Here is a 21,104-nt window from a genome sequence, read left to right as displayed (position 1 = left end):
CTGCACACAGATTATAAAGAGAGAAAAAGAAAGCAAAAGTAATCTTAATTTTTTGAGTTAAACTGTAAATCTCACTTGAAGCAACAGCATGTTCTATTGCATAGTAGGAAAGAATCTTTAAAGCTGATAAAGAATAAAAACTGTAAGAACTGGGGAGAACATCCAGAAAACCCCACAGCAGAGGAAACATCTGACTCCTTACCCCATTTATAAAATATATTTCCCCATTTGCTTTGCAGTACTGTCTATGTTGTGTTTTTTCTTTCTTATACAAACTGGGATGAATCCATGTTGCTCATGACCTCAAACTGGTAGTTTCACCTTTTTTCTGCATTACTTCTCTTTCTAAATGGAAATTATAATGTGCCTGTCTTTTACCAGAAATTGTGTAATTACATACAACATAATCTGTCAAGTAAATAAAGATCTTAAATGTGTGTGGGGAAAAAAAAGCAGTTGAATAAATCCAACAATTAGCTCCTGCAAGAGATTTAAAGACAGCTGTTAGGAGGCTAAGGCTTGTGCATTATTTTTCTAATAATTGGAGTTTTTGTTGCTGTTGTTGGGTTGGGGTTTTTTTTGTTGTTGTTTTTTTTTCTTCCCCCCAAAGGAGCATTCTCTTTCCTCTTATTGATTCCTTATACCCAAAGGCTAGTTGAATGTAAATGATAATTGAAACTTCCAGATCAGGCATGTTGCTAAACATCTGTCCTTCTCATGAGATCTTTCATGAAACGTTATGAAAATGAAATTTCACAGCCTTTACTAATGAGGGTAGCTGGTAAATGAATATGCAGCTAAGGGGAGGATTCTTAGAGTGAGACAGACAACAGGTGACTGATTCTTAGGGAGACCAAGGAGTAAAGTTATATTGGTTATATAGAATAAAGCAAATTTCCTGTAGCAAATCCTATTTTTATACATTTTAACATATCAGTGCAGGTAAAAAAAGGTGAAATGGTTTTGTTCAGCTAAGGTACCTATTTCTTCTAAAGAAATACTGTCAAAACAATTAAGATTTTTTTTTTTTTGTTAAGAGGAAAGTTTTGCAAATCCTAGGGTAAGTTAACACAATGTTTTCTTGAAGATATAGAGTAAAACCTTCATTTTGTTTCAATGAGACTATAATGTTTATTATCTAAACAACACACCATGTCAGATGGTCTGTTTTTCTAGAACTGACCAAACAATGAAATGTAATATGTAAATAATTGACATTCATTGTGAAAGGTATATTTAATTTTAAGAAATTGTTCTATTTTAGTGAGCTAAATGATGGTAGTTCAAGTAAAATCTTGTTGTTGTTTAAATGAGTCTGCATCCATTCAATGCAGGGTGATAGATGCTGTTTTCTATTCCACAGATGTAATAAAGAGCTGACTTCAGTGGATTTGCTGTCATGTCAGTTAGTGGGGTTGGGACAGACTCTCCTGGAGATATTACACATGTAGAATTTAGGATGTACAAGGCCTGCTGGTTTTTACTGGCCTTTATCTTCCAATATAAAGCACACTTAAAAATCAAAGGAAAATCTAAAATTATTTTTCTTTAAACTATATAAACTCTGTATTCATTACAAATGAAATGAAATTTGAGACTGAACATGAACAGTGAGGGCAGGAAAAAGACACTTAATCTTTTTCCTTCCTACTGTCCGCTGCAGTCATTGCTCTGGTAAGCCATTTGCTGTCTCTTGATTTTACTCATATTTATTCCAAAACCACTTCTGAACAGGCCTACAGCTCTGGGAAGTGGTAATTGCAGGCAGATGCACACTGACAGCCACTTCTCTGAGTTCTAGGAAAATATTCTGAATAGTAAAAGTTTCTTCTAGTAATGGTCCACTCTTAAGCATTTCTGAAGAAATCACTTAATTTTGCAGTTGTGAAATTTTTTGAGGTCTGTGCAAGATTTCATTCAGAACTTTTTTTTCCAGCTGCTAATCAACTAAAAACCTTCATAAGTTCTTTGGTTATTCACAAAATTACTTTGCAGCATTTGTTCTCTCTCCAAAGCTGGTATTCTACTGTGGCAAGCAGCAAAAGAATGCCTCTACACCACTGTGTGGTCTGTTCCCTGCATTTCATTTCTAAAATTTGCTACTATTAAGATACATATTTATTATATATTCTGGGAGGGAAACAGATCTCAAAGCTGCATAAATTGCATATGGATTGTTTTAAAAAAAACCCTAACTGTATGGACATTCTTCAGGTATTTTTGAGTGCAATGTTAAATAAACCAAATCATGGATAGCTGGAGAACCATAAAGGAAATGTGTTTCTATTTGCATAGGTTATACATCTGAAAAATGAGGAAAAAGAGAGTTTGTTCCCTAAATTACTAAATTAGAAGCATGGTCTCATGTTCAAAAAGATGAAGGTGCTTTCCAGTGTTGCCACAGTTTCCTATTTGGTTGTATCTGAAAATGCAGATGTTACATGCTGATCTGCTGGATTTCTTATGGTTGGGCATAATTCTAAAAATTATGGCTCTATTTCACATTGTTTTATTAGATCTGCACAGAATACAGAAGGCATATCTCACAAAAGGTTTTCAAGTTAGGCTCTGCTACTGATCAAAATATTTTCATATATTTTGTCTCTAAAATTTGTCTCTAAAATACCATTTTTATGATACCGGGAAAACGTCAAGTTATTAGAAAATTAGTCTGCTTTTCTTTTTATGAACTCTATCTTTTCACCCTAAAAAACTAATTCTTGAATTATCATACAAAGTAACCTTTTTTTGGAGCATACTGAATATTTTAAGCTTTTATTAAACTTCAACTTTTTTTTTTTCTATACCTCGCCCTGTCCCAGGATGCCTTTGAGGTAATGGCTGAAAATTATGAGTTCAAAGAAAGTGAAATATTCTGCCTGGAATTTTTAAGGGCAGCTTCTTTGCTGAAATCTCTTCCATTTCCAGTAACGAGAATGAAAGATATACAAGGGTTGCCCTGCATGGGAGACCAAGTCAGAGATATCATTGAGGTAATGTACTTCTGAATTATCTGACAATAGATTCTTTTACAGATCTACATTGACAGGTCACAGAGAGGAGCACTGGTATCTGTGTGTATGTACACAACCTTCTGTATTTCCTGTAATAACAATGTGCTATCCTTGTTTCTAAGAATGAAATGGTTTCTGGAAACCTCTTGTAGTAACACAAGGCTCTGTCATGGAAACTCCACTCTTAGGAATGAGGGGAACAAGTGAGTAAATACAGAGGAATAAATAAAGCGGTATCAGCTTTGCATGTAATTTTTAAGGGCTCACTCTGATTTGGATGCAACAGGTTAAGTGTTAATAGTTTTGTTCATGTGACTTCTGCCCTTGGCAACATCACTTTGCTCACCTGAATGCTTTATTAGAAATACTATTTTTTGCAAAAGTGGTAAATATTTTAGTACTCTAATGTTAAGTCTTACCTTGCTATGTTATAGCAAGTTATATATAGTTATAGCAGAGACTTTTATCCAGGTGATGAATGAACTCTACATTCTTACAGGAACTTGGAGTTCCATTTTTTTTTTTTTTTTTTTTTTTTTTTTTTAGTTCTTAGCCTTTTCAGGACTCACATCTCTGGGTGCTGTTATTCCAGCAGGCAACTGATCAGGGGTCTCAGCTGAGTGTTAGAGGGGTCATTGCTAAGTGTTGTTCTTGGCTCTGGCTCCTTGTTTGCCCCATTCCTCCAGTTAAGAATGTAACCCCTGAAGTGCCTTTAGTACCTTCTACCTGGGGGGTTGGAATTGCAGTCATGATCCCACAGAAAACAGGATGGTTTTTTTGGGTTATATTTGGTTTTCTTTGTTAGTTTTGTTCATAGTTTTTATCGGAAAGACTAGAAGTAGTGAAGTAGTGTACACTCTGCAAAAAATGTATTTGTTCTTACAACGGTCTTACTTTTGGGAATAGAAAACTCAACTAAATAATGAAATCTAGTTTTCCGGACAAGTCATTGATAGCTTATGATAAATAACTGCTTTCTGGCTGTGACTTCATGGGTAAATAAGTACTGTGAAATATATTCCATGGTCCCGGTTTCTACTTCATCCTTGAGTAAATTTGTGAGTGAGTAGTACTGTGAATTTATTCTGTGGTTCCAGTTTCTCCTTCATCCTTCAGTAATTTTCTGTCTTTAAAAGGGTTGCAGAAGTTGATCCTAAGAGAATAAAACCATATGCTTGCTAAGGGTTCTGTTTATTGATTGATAAATATTGATAAAACTTGATTTTAGATTACTTTACTAAATCTTATAATTGTGGTAAGATCTTACAAATTGATTTTTAAATTTATTTTTTATAAGTAATATTTTTCTTTGTTTAGGAGATTATTGAAGAAGGAGAGAGTTCTAGAGTTAGAGAAGTGTTAAATGATGAGCGATACAAGGCATTTAAGGTAAATCCTTTGAGTTTTGTTGCTGTTGTTTAAAATTGTCTTCCCTTTTGTAGAACGTGGACAAACTCATCAATTTTATTATAAAGGAACAATCAATATCAAGTACAAAGAAAGATATGGAGATCAAGAAACTGTGATAAGGAATAATGTGAAATTATTTTCTATTTTTAATTAATGTGATGTATACCTAGTTGCTCTTAAGTGATGTAATGCATCCTCTTTGCTGTAAGTTTAATGCAATCGTGAGTTTATTTCTGTCTCAGCTGATTATCGTTTTAACACTACATTTCATTCTGAAATTAAAAAAATACCAGGTGAAGAAGATGACTCAGATCTATTGTAATTCTCTTTTGTGTGAGGCAGAAGGAGGGCTGGAGCTGTTTCTTCCTTAGGGAGATTGTAGAGTCATAGTCACACTACTTCATAGTTGCAGGGAATCTAAACTGCATAAATACTGCAGTTCCCATTTCCAAAACATTAATTGAATTCTGCATTAGAAACATATAAGATGAACAAATATTTTTTCAATTTTATCTGCATTTTTGATCACTATAAATACACTGTTTCTGTCTTCAGAAACATTAAAACAGAGTAAGATGGGACTGTTTAATGGTACTGTTTAATGGGACTGTTTAATTCTCCATGGCATCACTCAGTTTTACTTCAGGTATCCAAAGGTTCTTCCATTCTCTCTGACCTACAACACAGGTATGGAAGGATGTTCAGTGGCAGCTGTTGATGCCATCTACAGCAATATTCAAAAGGAGGTGTAGCATGTTCACATGTATAGCAGGATTCAAGGAGCAGACTTGCTTATTAATGCATGATTGCATTACAGCATGGTTGAGGAACAGCTATTAAATCTTACAGTTCAGGGTTTAAGAAAATCTCTTGAAGATTAGAATAGAACCTATCAGGGGACAAATTATCTCAAATATGCTTTATGCCTCATTTCACATGCAAAATTACAACAAACTTACATGGCTCTCTTGTTAGCTGAGCACGTCTCAACATTTTGGCTAAATTAGTTGTAACCAGTTGTTTCCACCAATTTTTTATGAGATTCTAAGAAGAATCTCATATTAGTGAATTCCTAGATTTTACTGTTTGTCATAGTCCTGGTGCCTGCTGCTTCACTTATGATTTAAAAGATCACTTCTGGCCCCAGGACCATGGTTATCAAATTAAGTTATAGTCAATGTTTAAGATGTAGGGACATGAATGCCTCCTTATGGAAGTGGGTGCTGCAGAGAGTGAGTTCACATAATTCATTTCACCAGCTGAAAAGAAGCAGTGCCCCCACACACAACTGAAGAAATGGGCTCCCTGTTACTTGTGCTGCACAGCTGACAGCATCTCTAGCATCTATAAATATGTTAAATAACAATGGGTCTTAGTATGGAAAGAAAAAAACCACTGTGCACCCTAAAAATTTGGGTGCACAGAATCCATTTTCTTTAGTTCTCTATCCCAGTGTTAATTAAATCTCTTAGAATTGTTTAAAACCCAGTAATAGACCCTTTTGAAAATATTTCTGCACCAGTAAAAACATTAAAAAGATAACAACCTAAGTATTTAAAAAATCACATCCTTTTATAAGCACACATGATTGAGACAAAGAATAGGTAATTTCACCCATTATATACAAAATCTGGGGCAATTCCTATTTAATATTATCCATTATTTTAATTTTTCTCTTTTTTAATCTTAATTATTTCCAATGAATTAATATCTTCACAAAACCACAAAATAAAGCTATCGTGGTTGGAATTCAGAGGTTGTAGATTCAATGGAGAACAGCAGTTATTCATGTCTTACACAGGTACTCACTGAATTCCATAAAAGTACAAATAAAGTCTGGAGAGCTTCGGTATTGACTAACTGAACTTAAAGAGCATGCATTTAAGCAAGCATGAAAGTTTTCCCTCTTGCTTTCATATCACTGTTCATCTGAGATATCGATCCATTGAATAATGCTTACAACAGCGACATTTTTGCTGTAGATATTTTCACAGGTAATAAGCTAGTGAACATTACTTTGGAATAAATGGAATATAACCACAAAAAAATTTCTGGTAGACTGGTAGATTTTGGTTTGTTTTAGGTTGTTTTTTGTGTGTGTGTTTTTTGGTTTTTTGGGGGATATATGTGTGGTTTTTTGTTTGTTTGTTCTGCTTTTATTTTTTGTTTGTTTTTTGTTGTTTTTGCCTTTTCCCCCCCTTTTTTTGTTTGCTTGTTTGTTTGGTTTTTTGCTCTTTTGTTTTTAGATCTGGCAGTGCATATAACACAAAGCTGTAATGTCAGTCAAATTATGAAGATAATCTTGTGATATCTCTTATTCTATCAGGTCAGTGTCAGGGAATCGAGCTACCTAATGTTGCTGTTTGCATTTCTATTAATAAATGGAGTAAAAATAAAGGCTACTACCCTTGTATCAAACCTTAGTTAAAAGTGTACATTTTGGTAAATTACATAAAGGTGCTGGGACTACTACTGTATTGTTTAGATCTCATGATAATGAGAACTGTCCATGTATAAAACCAGTTCTCTATTCAATGTAGTTATGCAAAGAAGGGAAGCTGAATTTGTATATTTTTATTATGCTATTTATCTTCAATGTAGGATTAACTCTGCCCATTACTTTCCTTGTGAAACCTTGTTGTTACCTACTTATTTTTAATTCACTGCTCCTTTAGAAAACAACACTGAAATGTGTATTTTCCTACCGACTTTAGCAATTTACTTCCGTCTTTGGAGTGGGAGTGAAGACATCTGAGAAATGGTACAGAATGGGTTTGCGAACTGTGGAAGAGGTAAAAGCTGACAAGACCCTGAAGCTGTCAAAAATGCAGAAAGCAGGTAAGGTGAAAGTGTCATAAAAACTTGTATCTCAGTGCTCTAAGAACTGGAAAACAGAAGCACAGGGGAAGGCAAAGTTCATTTATACATCTGTTCTCTTGCTGCAGTGTTGTGTCAATACTGAATTATTGGGTGAAAATAGTACTTGGACCAGCTGAGCTCCTAATTCAAAATAATGTCATAATGTCATTCAAAACATAGGAATATGCATATTTTTAAATTGCTTGCACGGATACCAAATGAAATCTCTTATACATGAAAATATTAATGGTTCATTATTGCACAGGTTGTGAAAAAATTACAAAATTGGGAAAACCCAGAATTAGTTTTCAGAGGAGATCTGTCTCCCTCAAGGCAGCCCTACTTTAGTGATAGATCTAGACTTGTAATAAAGTACTTATATAATTCTTTCCATAATCCTAGCACATCTTAGCTTTAAAGTGTTAAACATGGTTATTTGAATAATGTTGCTTCCCCACAGATTCTGTGTGTGCACTGTTTTCTTAAATAAGTGAACTATTTAAACAAAGGAGTTAGTTATATTAAGGAAAACATATTCTATAATATGACACTAAAACAATGTAACTTTATTTTTGCACTAAATCCATGTGCTTTATATCACCTCAGAATCCCTTGAAATTCATGTGCTTTATATCACCTCAGAATCCCTTGGATCAGCTTTCTTATATTTATGCTCCTTTGTCCTTTTTTCTTTTACATGTCATATTCAAGTGCGAAGCAAGCTGCCATACTGGGTTCTTTTGACACAACCTCTGTGATCAGAAATAAGATAGCTGGGGTATTTCACATACTTCTGAGCCCTGTACTTGTGTAGAACACCATTATTTTGGGAAGTCTGTCTTTTTGAATCCAAAAATGCCATTGATGGGAGCTGGTAGGGAAGTCAGAGTAATTTATAAATATTCAGGTCCTCAGATAGTGGAGCAATTATTGTGACTGATATATTGACAAATTACATGACAAATTATAATGACAAAAATATATATAAACTCTAAGGGCAAAGATGAGGGAAGAAAGAGGCTGTCTCTGGCCTGTGATCCCTTGCACCCACACCACCTGTGATTTGGGCCTTGAATAATGCTGTGTAGATTTTGATATTTCTGTGGAGTGATCAGCACTTTTTGCCTTTGATTTCCAGGGTTTCTCTACTATGAGGACCTTGTTAGCTGTGTATCTAAGGCAGAAGCAGATGCAGTAAGCTTGATTGTCAAGAATGCTGTGTGCACATTTCTACCGGATGCTTTAGTTACCATAACTGGTGGTTTCAGGAGGTGAGTGAAAACAAATGAGGTCACTTGTCTGCTTTATTCAGGTACATTAAAAAGAAGATGTTTGTGTCTTGGAAAAATCAAAGAAGCTTGGTGGGAAAGTATCAGTGTTTGTTTTCAACTTCTTTTTTTTTTTTTTTTGTGGGTTTGTTGGTTGGCTTGTTTTTTTTTCAAACAGGAGAGCAATTTTATGACGGTCTTGGGCTATGTGTTTTGTTACTGCAGATGGTTAGTTTTACTGGATCTGAATTCCCAAGGCTGAGACTATTCTAAGGCCATGTTTGAAGGAAAGACACAATAAATAGGCTTAAGGCAGTCTTGGTTTGGTTTTTTTTGGGGGGGTGGCTGTGTGTTAGTTTAAGGAGATCTTAGTCACATGAGTTTGAAATGTGCTGAGGCAGTTCGTAGTGTTAGAAGTATACTTGGAGTAAACAGTTACTAAAATGACTATAAAGCACTGGATAAATTAAATATACACTAACCTCTGTATAGATGGGATGATCTCAGTATTCCTTTCCTGGCTGATTTTTTTTCCTAATAATTTTGATTTTGCTCTGCAAAACCAACCCACAAAGCTGTTGCTTGGAACAATTTATTCTTTCAGCACTTAATTGAGAGCTTTCTTACAGCCACACAGCACAGTACTGAGACTGGGAATAGTTTTCAGGAGTTCTGCTTTCCTTGCTCTATTCTCAGTCCCCCATTATGTCCTTCTCATTCTACATGTGATGTTCTTAAACCAAAAAGTCCCTCGTCAGCACCTTAGCTCTTGCTGCTTCATTTGTTACTTCATAACATTTTGACTATATTTTGAAAATAAAAATATCTTTCAAAAATACTTAAAGTATTCTTATAGAACTCAAAAGATACATTTCTGTAACTCTCATGCACCTAAAACTGGTATGAGAGAAAAAGACAGAAGAATATTAATAAGTAATGTATTACCTGTTTTATTTTGTAAGCCTAGATAGGTCACAGACTCAGTCCAGTGCTAAGTTAAGACCTTATATAATTATAATTTCTACATTACAGTTATTATGCTGAATGCTTTTATCATCTTTTAATTTAATGATGTTTATAATTATTCCTTGTATATCCCATATTTATTGTAAGAATGTTTGCATCCTCCAGCTACATAATTTCTATAAAACTGTCTGGTCAATAAGAACCATTAAGCTTCAGTAGGAACCCTGACTAGAAATATAAGAACAAGATAAAATTTTATGTTCAAAACCTCAAGTGTCATCATTCAATGAGTCTTTAGGAGACGTGTGATGGCACTCTCCCCACTGATGCAAATCAGTCAGGGACCCTGTGTTATTGGTAACCTGGATGTAAATGATTACACATGCCTAGATGGGTCAGAGCCTTACAGGTTATTTACTGAAAAGTCCCAGTTCTTCTAATATAACGTATTTGTGAGCTTTGTTGAATACTATTTGCAAAGTTTGAATCTCACAAATCTAATATAAGCCTTTTGTCTTGCTTATTCTTGTGGGGAGATATGATAGTCATTCTCTTTCTTACTAAGAATAAGCTTTAGTATCTCTAATTGTGTATCAAGCCAGAAGAGAAATCATTTAAGTATCTATTGATGCCTACTAGTGGGTAATTCTGTATACTAATTACATGCCTTTAAATGTACAGGAATATATTAAGCTGTAAGTTTCAATATGTCAATCCCAAATGATGTTTTTCCAGCCCATGGAAAATAAATGCTGCAGTGTAGGATTTGCAGATAACTTGATGGATTGAGGTACCTCTTTCAGGCACCTATATTTTAATTGTTGAGTTGCAATAGGGTTGGTTATATCTGTTCTGTTTTGCCTTTCTCTTATAGAGGCAGTATTCTTCAGTAAGAAGTTTGTGTAAGTTAAGTAGCTCACGGTTTTCAATTACCAAATTACTTTTCGTTCTTTTCATCATTATATATTTTAATAAAATAGGCAAATTGTATCATTTAAACAATTCCCTTATACTACGCCTTGTACTGCTAACATAAGAGGAAAAATAGCTCATGATTGGTCTGAATAATATATTGATTCCCCAAGATCCAGATTTGTCTTGGTTTGTATTTCAGTTTGATAACTTGGAAAAAGTGAACAGTTGATTGTTTTCCTCCAGTTTTTTGATTGGAGAGTTGGAAGTCATGAGTCTCATAAACCTTACTACGCAGGAGAACTGGATGAATTACAATGAGCGATACTTCCATACAGCTATGGAGATTCAGTAGAGATGAAAGTTACATTATTTTCCCCAGATCTATTATGTACATACATGGATGGATATATTTAATATGTCACCAAATATTTTCCTTTAAATTCCTGACATGTCAAGAAAACAGATGATGTAAAAATTGTTTTAATAAAAATTAAGAAGCATAGTATAAAGTTAAAATTAGTAAGTTTTGTTTTGTTTTATTTTAAATCCCAGCAAACTTCTTTGTGGACTTTTCTTTGGGTTGATTCAGCTTGTAGCACTAATCTTCTGTATGGCTTCTTTTTCTAGTCTTGTAAAGAGTAAAAGAATCACGATGGTAACCCTTAATATCTTCCTAATTTGAAATAATTCAGGAGCAGAAATTAATAAATTAATGAAGTCTGGATGAGTTTATCCTCCTTGCTCTGCTACAGGAACACTTGGCTAACCACCTGTAAAAAACATTCCTCAAATTTCATTTAATATAGCTTGAATTGAAAGGTTGGGAGAGTTTTTCTTTTTTTTTGTCCTCTTCCAACATTTATCTGGGTCATTTTGAAACAGAAATTGCAACATGGAAATGCATGGAAATACAGAAGTAGAGCAATTGTAGTTATGAAATAAATAAGATACACCCACATGGTGTGGAATGTATTTCATTGTCTATTCAGGGAAGGTGTCAGGGAAGGTGACTGCAGAGAAGGAAGAACCAAAGGTGCTGATAGTGCAGTACAAATCATACCACAGACAATGTTATTCGGAAGCCTGAATTTGCCATGCCAAGTCTGTTTGAATTGGCATGGTATTATATTCAATGCTCAGCCTTTCTTATTTTGAGATTTAAGTTAATAAGACAAATTCTGAGGTGGGGAATAGCACCTCATAAGATAAAAAACCACTGAGGGTGAAGTTTCCCTTCCTACATAAACAGAGGCCCTGGGATGGGGAGAAAAAACCCCTTATTCTAATAAGCAACATCCCTGATTAATAATACGCTTGTCCCAGATATAGCCAAGGCAGGAGTGTAGTTCAGGCTAATGTGTGTAATCACTTGTAAATGCATTAAAGTGTGGAACTGACAACTTTGTTTCCTGGATATTAAAAGGGCAAGTTTTACTCTATGAAGAGAATGAAGGAGATTTATGTAGTAATAGCATTATCTCGTCTTGTGTATATCACTGCATGCTACAGAAATTTTTATTCCTATTAGCAGTGTGTTAATACTATTAATAGTAATATTAGCATTGTTGTAGGGCTGTTAGCAATCACAAGTAGACAAATAACTTTGCAGTAGGTTTCATGGCAGTGAAACTGGAGGAGTTTTTCCCTTTTTCCTGTAGTTCCATGTTAGTATATGGCTTCAGAACAACTTCTAGAAAAGGTTGCCATGCACTGGAGCATTATGATGATACTCTGTAAGATCCTGGGTTTTAGTGAACTTGATTTAGCTGCTGATACTTGGTTTTGCCACAAGATGTGATCTAGATTGAGGGTTTCATAAGAGCAAAAATTCTTGGAGGAAGCACTCTATACTATATGTAGTTTATGGTTTCAATCTCTTTACTGGTTATTCATATCTCAATACATATACCCACAAGCCCCAAATTTGGCTGGAGAAGTTCAGGAAGGGATCTGGAATAAGAATTACATACAGTAATAACAATATTATATATATATATATATATAAAAGAACTGCATTTTCAGGATGGTTTTCTGTGTGCTTTATCCATATAATTCACAAATTACTTACAAATTACATTTCATTTTTATTGTGTTGCATGTAGCACACTCAGTTGTGGTTAGCTCTGCAGCAGTAGAATTGTATTTCTATGATGTAAGGACATGGTTACTATATCATCAATATGCACTTATTTTTTAGAAAATTATCTAGTCGTCCTCTTGGTATTATGATTTCACTTCTCACTGTCTCAAATATTTACTTAGACACACTTCTGTTGGCTTCTCCTACCTTAGCCTTTAGAGAAAGTGAAGTAGACTAAGGAGACACTTTTAGGTAATTTTTCATACTGCAGTTCTTAAGAAGTTGTTCAAGTGTCTTGGGCATTGCATCATGAAGAGTAACTAGTGTCTCTTGTCTTTTATTTATCTTTGTGGGAGATTAATCTTTCCATGCTGTATCAGTCTTCAGGGAAGTTCTTTCTAGACTTTCTTATTGTTAATTCTGTCCTAACATGAACCTAATTGTAGATCACTATCTCCTTGCTTGAATTTTATATTATCTTTTAGAAATCAGGATTTGATGCTCTGTAACACTTGTAGATAAGAATTGTTAATAGAAAAGCAATGAAGAGAACAAAGGACAGGGTCAGTGTTTTTGTCAGGCACCACCGCCATACTTTTGTATATTACAATGCAAAAAATTCATTCCTGTGTGCAGTGACATTTCCTACAAGGAAAAGGGATACATAAAGTAATGACATGGTACAGGACTCTGGTCTTTCCTGTTCTGTACCAAGAAAATAATTTAAAGATATCACTTCTTTCAGTCTTGGAGATAAAATAAGATGAAATAGCTGAGACAAAGAAACGCTTTGAGAGATTATTTTACAGGTTCATGCAGTGATAAATAACCAAGGTTATTGTGACACCTTTGTTTCAGAAATAAGACTTCTATATGGCATCTGAAATCACATTTATCTAACTGTGTTGGCACATGCTCATAAATGAGAGACTGTGAGATTGAATGTTTGAAGAATATTATGCTTTCCAAGCTTTTGGAATATGTGCAGGACTTTGTGGTTTATTTAACTGAGCTTGTCATGTGTTTTCTGGCTGAACTTCTTGATAAATCATAGAACATTTGATCACAAGTTCTGATCCTGATAAAAAACTCTGTTTGACCTTTTGATATTGTATACTTCTAATAATATTATTCTTTTGGAGGCTGTAGATGTTCCTCAATGAGGTTAGAATACCTGACAATGACACCAAATTTTTTTCACTTCTCAGAGTAAATGTATTTGAAGTCCTATTACACAAATTATTTTCTTTCTCCTCAGCTCTAGTATTAAAATAGTTCCAGACTTACTCACTAAACTAATAGAATTAATTTTGCAAAAGATTCTTTCATTAAGTTTTTAGGCAAACTCCTAAGCAGAGATTTCTTATTCTACTTACACATTGTTACAGTGTACCTTTGCATTTACGCTGTTCTTAGGTACGGTTATTTCTATGCTTTTCTTTTACTCCAAAACACAAAACTGTGGTAAGGAAAGATATAAACTGTATCCAGGTACTCAAGTCCAAATACTGTAATTTCTGCTCACTTTTTTGTACTGCTGTTAAAATAAGTAAATTTTTTTATCTGCTGGTATTTCATTTTTTTTTCCAGAGAGAAATCTGCTATAAAGGAGCAGTGAGGCAAGCTGCTCACTGAACATTTCAGCTGATATAGTAGTTTGCACACACTCTAATTTAAGCAGATCCTGGAATAATCTAGCAATTATTCCAGCAACAGACTGAAGAGACTGCTTGGCTATCATTCATGAGCACAGCCTTTCCTCAGATAAACTGTAGCCTACTTTGGATGAGACTTTTAACCTGGAGATGTTCTAATCTGATCTGGCTGGTTTTTAAGATTATGAAAACAGCTTTCTGCTAATTTTCTCCCTTTCCTTTCCGTTCTGTTCCCGTTCCTTTCCCGAGAATTTTGGATTAAAAGGCAGATGTCGGTAGGTCGTTCTTCGGACTTAGATGTTTATTGTTTTCTTATCTATGGCACAGCTGCACGGGATGTGCCTCTTAGTTAACAAGGTGGAAAATGGCCACGAGTTCTAACTTCCAAGGTCTTTTAAGGTCCAAATTACCCAGTAATGGAATGCCAAGTAATTTATTTTTATTTATAATCCAAAAACTAACTATTCATGATCCACACTGCAGGTTTTTTGACCCAATAACAGAACACCCAGATTTGTGAAGAAGGAGAAAAGAAGAACAAATCCACACCCCAAATCCTCCATATTGTTACATATATCCCAGAAACCAAAATTTTCTAAACCCAGGGTTCCAACAGCTTTCCTTATCAAACTCTCTAAGATTAGAAGTGTTTGAACTTGAGGTATTGATATGCTGCAAGTAAAAATATTCTGTGGAAGGAGTTAGGAACACTGCAACTGTGAAAGAACAGAGATCATCACTGGTTTCTGTTTTTAATTTTCTGTAACCATTAAAAATTAAGTTGGGAAAGGAGAAAATCAAATTAATGGTTAGCCAAGTCAATTTAGAAGATAATCTATTGGAGTAATTCAGATACTTCCTTTTGTCATTAGAGCTTTGATTATTTTTCCACTCATTTAATCTATTATTAGCCACAATTAATCATGAAGTAGAAACTGATGAATAAGGTATCTGGGAGTCATAGACAAAAAGAACTTTTTAAGAATCCATGAAACTTCATAAAATTGAGTACTCAGCAGAGCATATACTTTGAAGTCTTTCAAAAACTTGTTGATTCAAAGTTTTTTACATGCCCTACTCTACCTAACCCCTTCCTACTTTCACAGGCTTTTTAGCTCATTAGAAGGATGCTGTTTGGCTATGTACCTCTCTCATCTCTAAAACTAGTTCAAGTGGTGGGTCCAGCATGGAGGTGGCAATGCAGGTGGCTGATTCTATTAAGGCAGAAATTTCATACTCTCTATGTAGAGCCAGAAAACCCCCTGCCTTTAGTCTTACAGTTTCCATGATCACCCTACGCCTTCTGGAATGCATTTGTAAGAGCCTTTATAGCGTTTAGTGTTTTCTGTTTCCTATCAAGTCTGATGGTGACTGCTAGTAAATAAACCAGAGCAATACAAATAATGTCTGGAAGCAAGATATGAAACCTCAGACTGTATTATTTTGGGACTGTTAAAGTCTCTTGTATTGGCTTTTTCTCTTTTTTTTTAAGCTGAATTGGAAAAAATGAGAATGAAAACCAAAACCAGGGGTTTCCATTTCCTTGTCAGGCAGTCAATCTGAAATTTTACTTATGTACTGATGCACGATCAGATTTGTTACCATTTTAATCTAGACAAAGTTTTCATTTGAAACTGATGAAAGTTTTTTAAGTTACTGCATTGATGGATGCTTTGTGCTATCAACGATATTTGTTATTACAGCGTATAAGGAATATTGGAATGGCATTTTCAAATTGCAAAGGCAAGCTTGTGGTGGCAAAGCAGCATATTGCAGGTACACTACTAGAAGTAAGACAGGGCATTGTCTTAAAAATAGATTATTTCTTTACACATCTTCATGTCTAATTCATTTGATATCCAAATGAATTCAAAGTTAAAATGAAAACCAAAGTGCACAATTACTAGAATAAAAGACAGTTTCTACATGAAGGAAGAACAGAATGACAGCTAATGATGGTATTTGAAAAATTTTTCTCATTTTACTTTTTTTTCTGATTTGCCCTGTAAGGTCACTTTCAATCATTTTTGCTATGTAAGGATCAGCCATTTGGCACTTCTAGGTTTCTAAATTATATGGAAATACTTTTGGAATGCTTGCCACTGCATAAAACCAAAATGTTAATGGCTTCACTAAGTCAAATTAAATTTTAATGGCCAGGGTTTTTAATTTTTCCTTTTAGCCCATTCACATCCTTTAAGTAGCATTAAATGTGATTCAGTTGTCTTCTAATATCACAGCTGACCTGAATAGCCTTTTCAATTAGACTTTTAGATGAAGCAGATCTGATACATTCTAAATAAATAAAGATCTCTTTTTATTGGTTAAATGCTGATATTCACAGCTCGTTTAATCCATTTATAGAGATGCAATGTCAAAAGAAGAACCTTTTTTGTGGTGCAGTGCTAGTGATAATGTGCAGAGATGAGACAAAAAAATCACACCTTTGTTTTGTCAGTGAATGGAAAAATTAAGGAAGAACAACTCAAAAAGATCTGTTTAAGACTTTAAGAAAGATGCATGACTGAGAAATGATGAAAATTATTTGACCAGAAGTCACACTTTAAAAGCATTTTATGCAATGGTGTGAAGAATTTTCAGTTAACAATGCACATTCCCCTCATAAATTTATTGACTTCTTACAAATAATCTAATACCTAAACAGTAGATGTCCAAAGTTTTTTAAATTGGTTCATTCGATACTAATGTAAAATGTTTTCATTTAACCTTTTCATAGATTATTTTACTGTTTACAACATAGCATGCCTTTTACTTACACAAAAAGTAATAGAAATTGTTAGAAATCTACCACAGTTTGTTCAAAAGCATCTTTGATGTTTCCATAATTCTGTTTGATGTTTGTTCTCATTTTTGGATGACAGTGTCTCAAAACCTTCACTATATAACAGAGACATCCCACTGTGATAAAACCTTCCCTGTGTATGAGGGCAGGCATGGGGAAAGAGGTTTCTGGGTTTACTGCTCAGCATGGGATAGAACAAAAGCCATCTGGGGTGTCTGATATGTAGAAAGCTGGGCTAAGAGTGATTTGGACTGTAGATATATCATTTCCACTGGCTTTGCTTATCAAAATGCAAGAGAATGGTGTTTTCGTTAGAGCAGATTTCAGCACTGAGTTCAGTTTTGCCATTTTAGTAGCTTGTGTGAGTGTCAGATTATAACTAACAGCTAACTTGCTTTCTCCTGATGTGAAGTCCCAGCTCTGAAACAAATACCAATCTCTCATGACGGCTGGCTCATTAGACCCACCTAAGTGGAAAGGAGCAGTGACAGCTGTCAGTACAAATTACAGTATTCCCAGCTCTGAACTGCAGCGGCTTCTGCACTGCCACTCTTTAAAATAATATAACATTAGAATTCCAGAAATGTAAAAACAGATTTTGCATTATTTACACAATTTTCTGGACAAGTTTGGCCAAAGTGAATATTTTGAAAAGTTATAAAAGGGGGTTATAATACAATTATTTATAGTCCTAATATATCAGTAAAAAATACTTAATAATGTATATTCTACTGACCATTCCCATTTTAAAAGGTTAGCAATAAAAAATGTTGTGGTTTTTCTTATGCTAGGTTAACTGAAAAGTATTAATTCATCATTTTAGAGCAATTAGCATATGCACTACTGGTTACTATTTGCATTATGGAAATTAAACATGTAAATTAGTAAGTTCTGGTATGACATATTAAAAACACTCCTCTGGTGTTTTGGAAGGGGAAATGTTTTGCCTTTCCTTGAACACAATTCTTCTAATATACAAGTACGTAATTTTCAGTGAGCATAAAACATGTATTAAATAAATCCAGAAAAGGTCTTTTGTATAGGACACAGGCACTGGTGCTGAGACAGTCTGAATAGGATACCACATCCAGAAAAAAAAAAAAAAATCATATTAAGTCTGACTGCCCCAGGTATTATTATAACATATAATTGGGCTGAGGCAGGGAAGGAGGTTGCATGATACAGAGCATGTACTAAAATTGATTTATCAGTATAATTTAATAAACTGGAAAACCTGCTTCCTGCATTAGGGTTGAACTGTTGCTCTTTGAATGTTTTGGTAATTTGGGAGTAGGTTAGTATGATATGTCATGGGGGAATAAAAGCTCTTGTGATTAAAAAGGAAGCTGTAGAAATAATTGGTACCTAACACCAACATGTACAGAGATGTATTCATAGAATGAATAAGCTTCATTTTCAAGCTCTGTAGAAAGAAGGACAAGCAACTCTTTACAAGAAAAACTCATCCAATGTGAGTGATGGCAACCTTAGAAATATTCTGTAGCAGAGTCGTGTTATATTTGCTGCAATTAACTTGAAGTGTATAAGATAGGGCTCAAGCTCGTTCTTTTTCATGCTACTGATATTAGGCATATTATGTTGGGAATATGATAAAGGGAGAATATGAATAAGTAATTTCCACTAAGTTTTGAATTTTATTACATGCTTCATTATGCATAAGAAAATCTAAATTCTCTGAAGATTTGATTCATTCTTTTTGGATTTTATCTTTGTGGCTTTTCAGCAATGTTTGTCTTGTTGTTTGCTGGTTTTGGTTTTTTCATTTTAGTTCTAGGGGATAGGAGAATTTGTATATTGCTGTTTGGGAAGAGGTATTGAAAGCCAAAACATAGCAGTGGTGTTATGGAACAGCTCTATAGCCAGAAACTAAATCAGTGAATGAAGTAAATCATACATTTATGTTTAGGGTTACCTGTAATATACCTACCAAAATATTTATAAGTATTGTTTGTTTTCTGTGAAAATTTTCAATTCTCAATGAAAAACTGTGCAGAAATGTAATTCTTTTCCTGGTAGGGGCTATAATTCAAGTGGGTTTTGTTTCTTTAGCAAAGTGAGGTTTCTAATCAGAATTTCTCTTTCATGATTAGCCTCAGCTATAGAAATTTCATACTGATATAGTGTCATTTCATCTAAAGACAAGGGTATATGCATCTGCAAGAGGTAGTCAGAGGCACAGAAACCAATACGAAGCATCACAGTGCCTTTGCAAGATCACTGAAATATTTTGTTTGAAGTTTTAGACAACAAATTGAATTGACAACTTGTACTAAAACATTTGTCTCATTTATTTTTAACTGTCTACCTAAATCCTTTTGCTTTTTCTCATTTTCTTGACCAGCTCTGCTAAATCCTCACTGTGAATAATAGATTGAGTGATTAGAGAGAATAAACAATCAACTATAATTATCACTCAGAATTTGTAGCAAAACCAAACATTTCAAGTTGTTAGTGAAGTTTTTTAAAAATGGTTTGTGTTTTTGCCTTTTACATGGATATTGTGGGGAGGCATCATATTTTGAAGTACTGTTCTGAAGAGTCACAATAACTGGAGAGTCTCTTACAGACATTTGACATGAATTCAGCTAACATCATGCATTGATTTCTGAAATGCTCAGTCAGAGAATTTAAATGGATCAATTTTAATACTTAGGCCAAATATGTTCAAGTATAATATTTAAAATGTACTACTTGAAAAGTATTTTCCATATATGGATCAGCACTAAGGATCTTACAAATATATAGTTATAAAATAAAAAATATTCATGGTACTACATAAAACTGGTAAATAAAAAAATCTTCTAAAAGTTATAGAGCATTAGGTACAAGGAGGACTATTAAGATAGTGGAATATACTCAAGGAAAGATGAAGTAGCAAGATTAAAAAAAGAGGATATTTCAGATAAAGTAGTAAGATAAAAGAGAAACATAATGCGGAAGCAGCCAAATCAAAGACATACATGGCTTTGACGAGATGGAGATGTCTATTTTGATAGACCTTTTCCTCACATGTTATCTATAAAATAGTTTCATTGGGGTTTACCTGCTAGAAGAGGATGCCTTACAAAATCGAGGCTGCTCAAGGTGGGAATGGAATGAGGAGAGAGAGACAGAACAATTGTCTTCATAACACTAAGAGACATGCCAAAGAAAGTGACATTCTTTCTAGAGGAAAATCAAATCAGAACTCTGCATAAAGGGTAATTGAAACAAAACTCTGGCAGCAGTCTTGGACTAAGTTTCCAGCAGTAAAGGCAACTGTAACTTAGCATTAATAGGCCAAGGATAGGGCTTGGCTATGATTAAGAGGCTTAATTAATGTGCTAAGAGAGAATAGTGCTAAATATACATCACCAGCCTTCTGTTAAACATATCTAGGTGCACCAGAAAACAAGTGTCTATTTCTTGTTTTGTTTCAGACAACGGTACTTAAGCATTTCTTACCTACAAACTGCAGTGCCTGTGCCCAAGTGATTCAGGAGAGAAATAGAAACAATTTAATACATTTTGTCTTTCTTGCAGTCTTTCTTGGATGCGTGTTGTTTCCTCTGAGAGGTTTCTGATGCCTGAGTGTTCTTGAGTATATTTCTTACTGTTAATATGCTTTACTTGTAAGGGTCTCAGGGCATGTGTGTCGGAGATGAAGTTGTTCTGAAAATTTTGCATTCTCTTAGTGAAGTGTTACTGTGACAAACAACGGTGTTCTGTGGTTCACCATGGGCGAAAGAGGTTTTGCAGGCTCAGATGCCAGGTGGTTCAGAGACTGCAGGATCAAATGCCTAATGTTTAGAGTCGAGATATCAAAAATCAGTTCTAATTATACTATGTAATGTACTCTGTCATTTTTTCCATGGTTTTATTCGTAGGAACCTGGCTTGAAAACAGGACATTTATAGCAGAGTTTACTTATTGCTGATATACTCTTTAGCAGGAGTCAAAGTTTATTGTAGACTGGTTAGTTGCTGTAAAGATGGTTGACAGCACAAGCTAAGAATGATGTTTTCCTGTCAGATAATCATGAGAAAAGCTGCAAACATCGGTGACCTTGCAGCCAAGGGATACATTTTGCAGATCCCTGTGAGCAAGAGCAGCCGTAACATTTTAATTAAGTGT

At 34.4% G+C, this 21,104-nt stretch overlaps 1 protein-coding gene across 10 annotated transcripts in view; it reads left to right on the top strand.

Annotated features, from left to right (window-relative positions):
- The window catches only part of DNTT (DNA nucleotidylexotransferase), a 140,723-nt gene that overhangs the window by 68,740 nt on the left and 50,879 nt on the right, over nucleotides 1-21,104 (top strand). For 9 of the 10 annotated variants that reach the window (XM_039554471.1, XM_019292767.3, XM_039554472.1 and 6 more), the window contains 4 exons: nucleotides 2,823-2,993; nucleotides 4,332-4,403; nucleotides 7,139-7,262; nucleotides 8,422-8,554. In XM_039554471.1, the coding sequence (XP_039410405.1) occupies nucleotides 2,823-2,993; nucleotides 4,332-4,403; nucleotides 7,139-7,262; nucleotides 8,422-8,554 (500 nt within the window). The remainder of the gene's footprint in view (nucleotides 1-2,822; nucleotides 2,994-4,331; nucleotides 4,404-7,138; nucleotides 7,263-8,421; nucleotides 8,555-21,104) is intronic. The other variant, XM_039554473.1, reaches the window with a different exon arrangement.

Source organism: Corvus cornix, chromosome 6 (assembly GCF_000738735.6).
Source record: "Corvus cornix cornix isolate S_Up_H32 chromosome 6, ASM73873v5, whole genome shotgun sequence".
Lineage (NCBI taxonomy): Eukaryota > Metazoa > Chordata > Aves > Passeriformes > Corvidae > Corvus > Corvus cornix.
The sequence above is the reverse complement of the archived record's forward strand: the minus strand, read 5'-3'. Positions and strand labels throughout refer to the sequence as shown.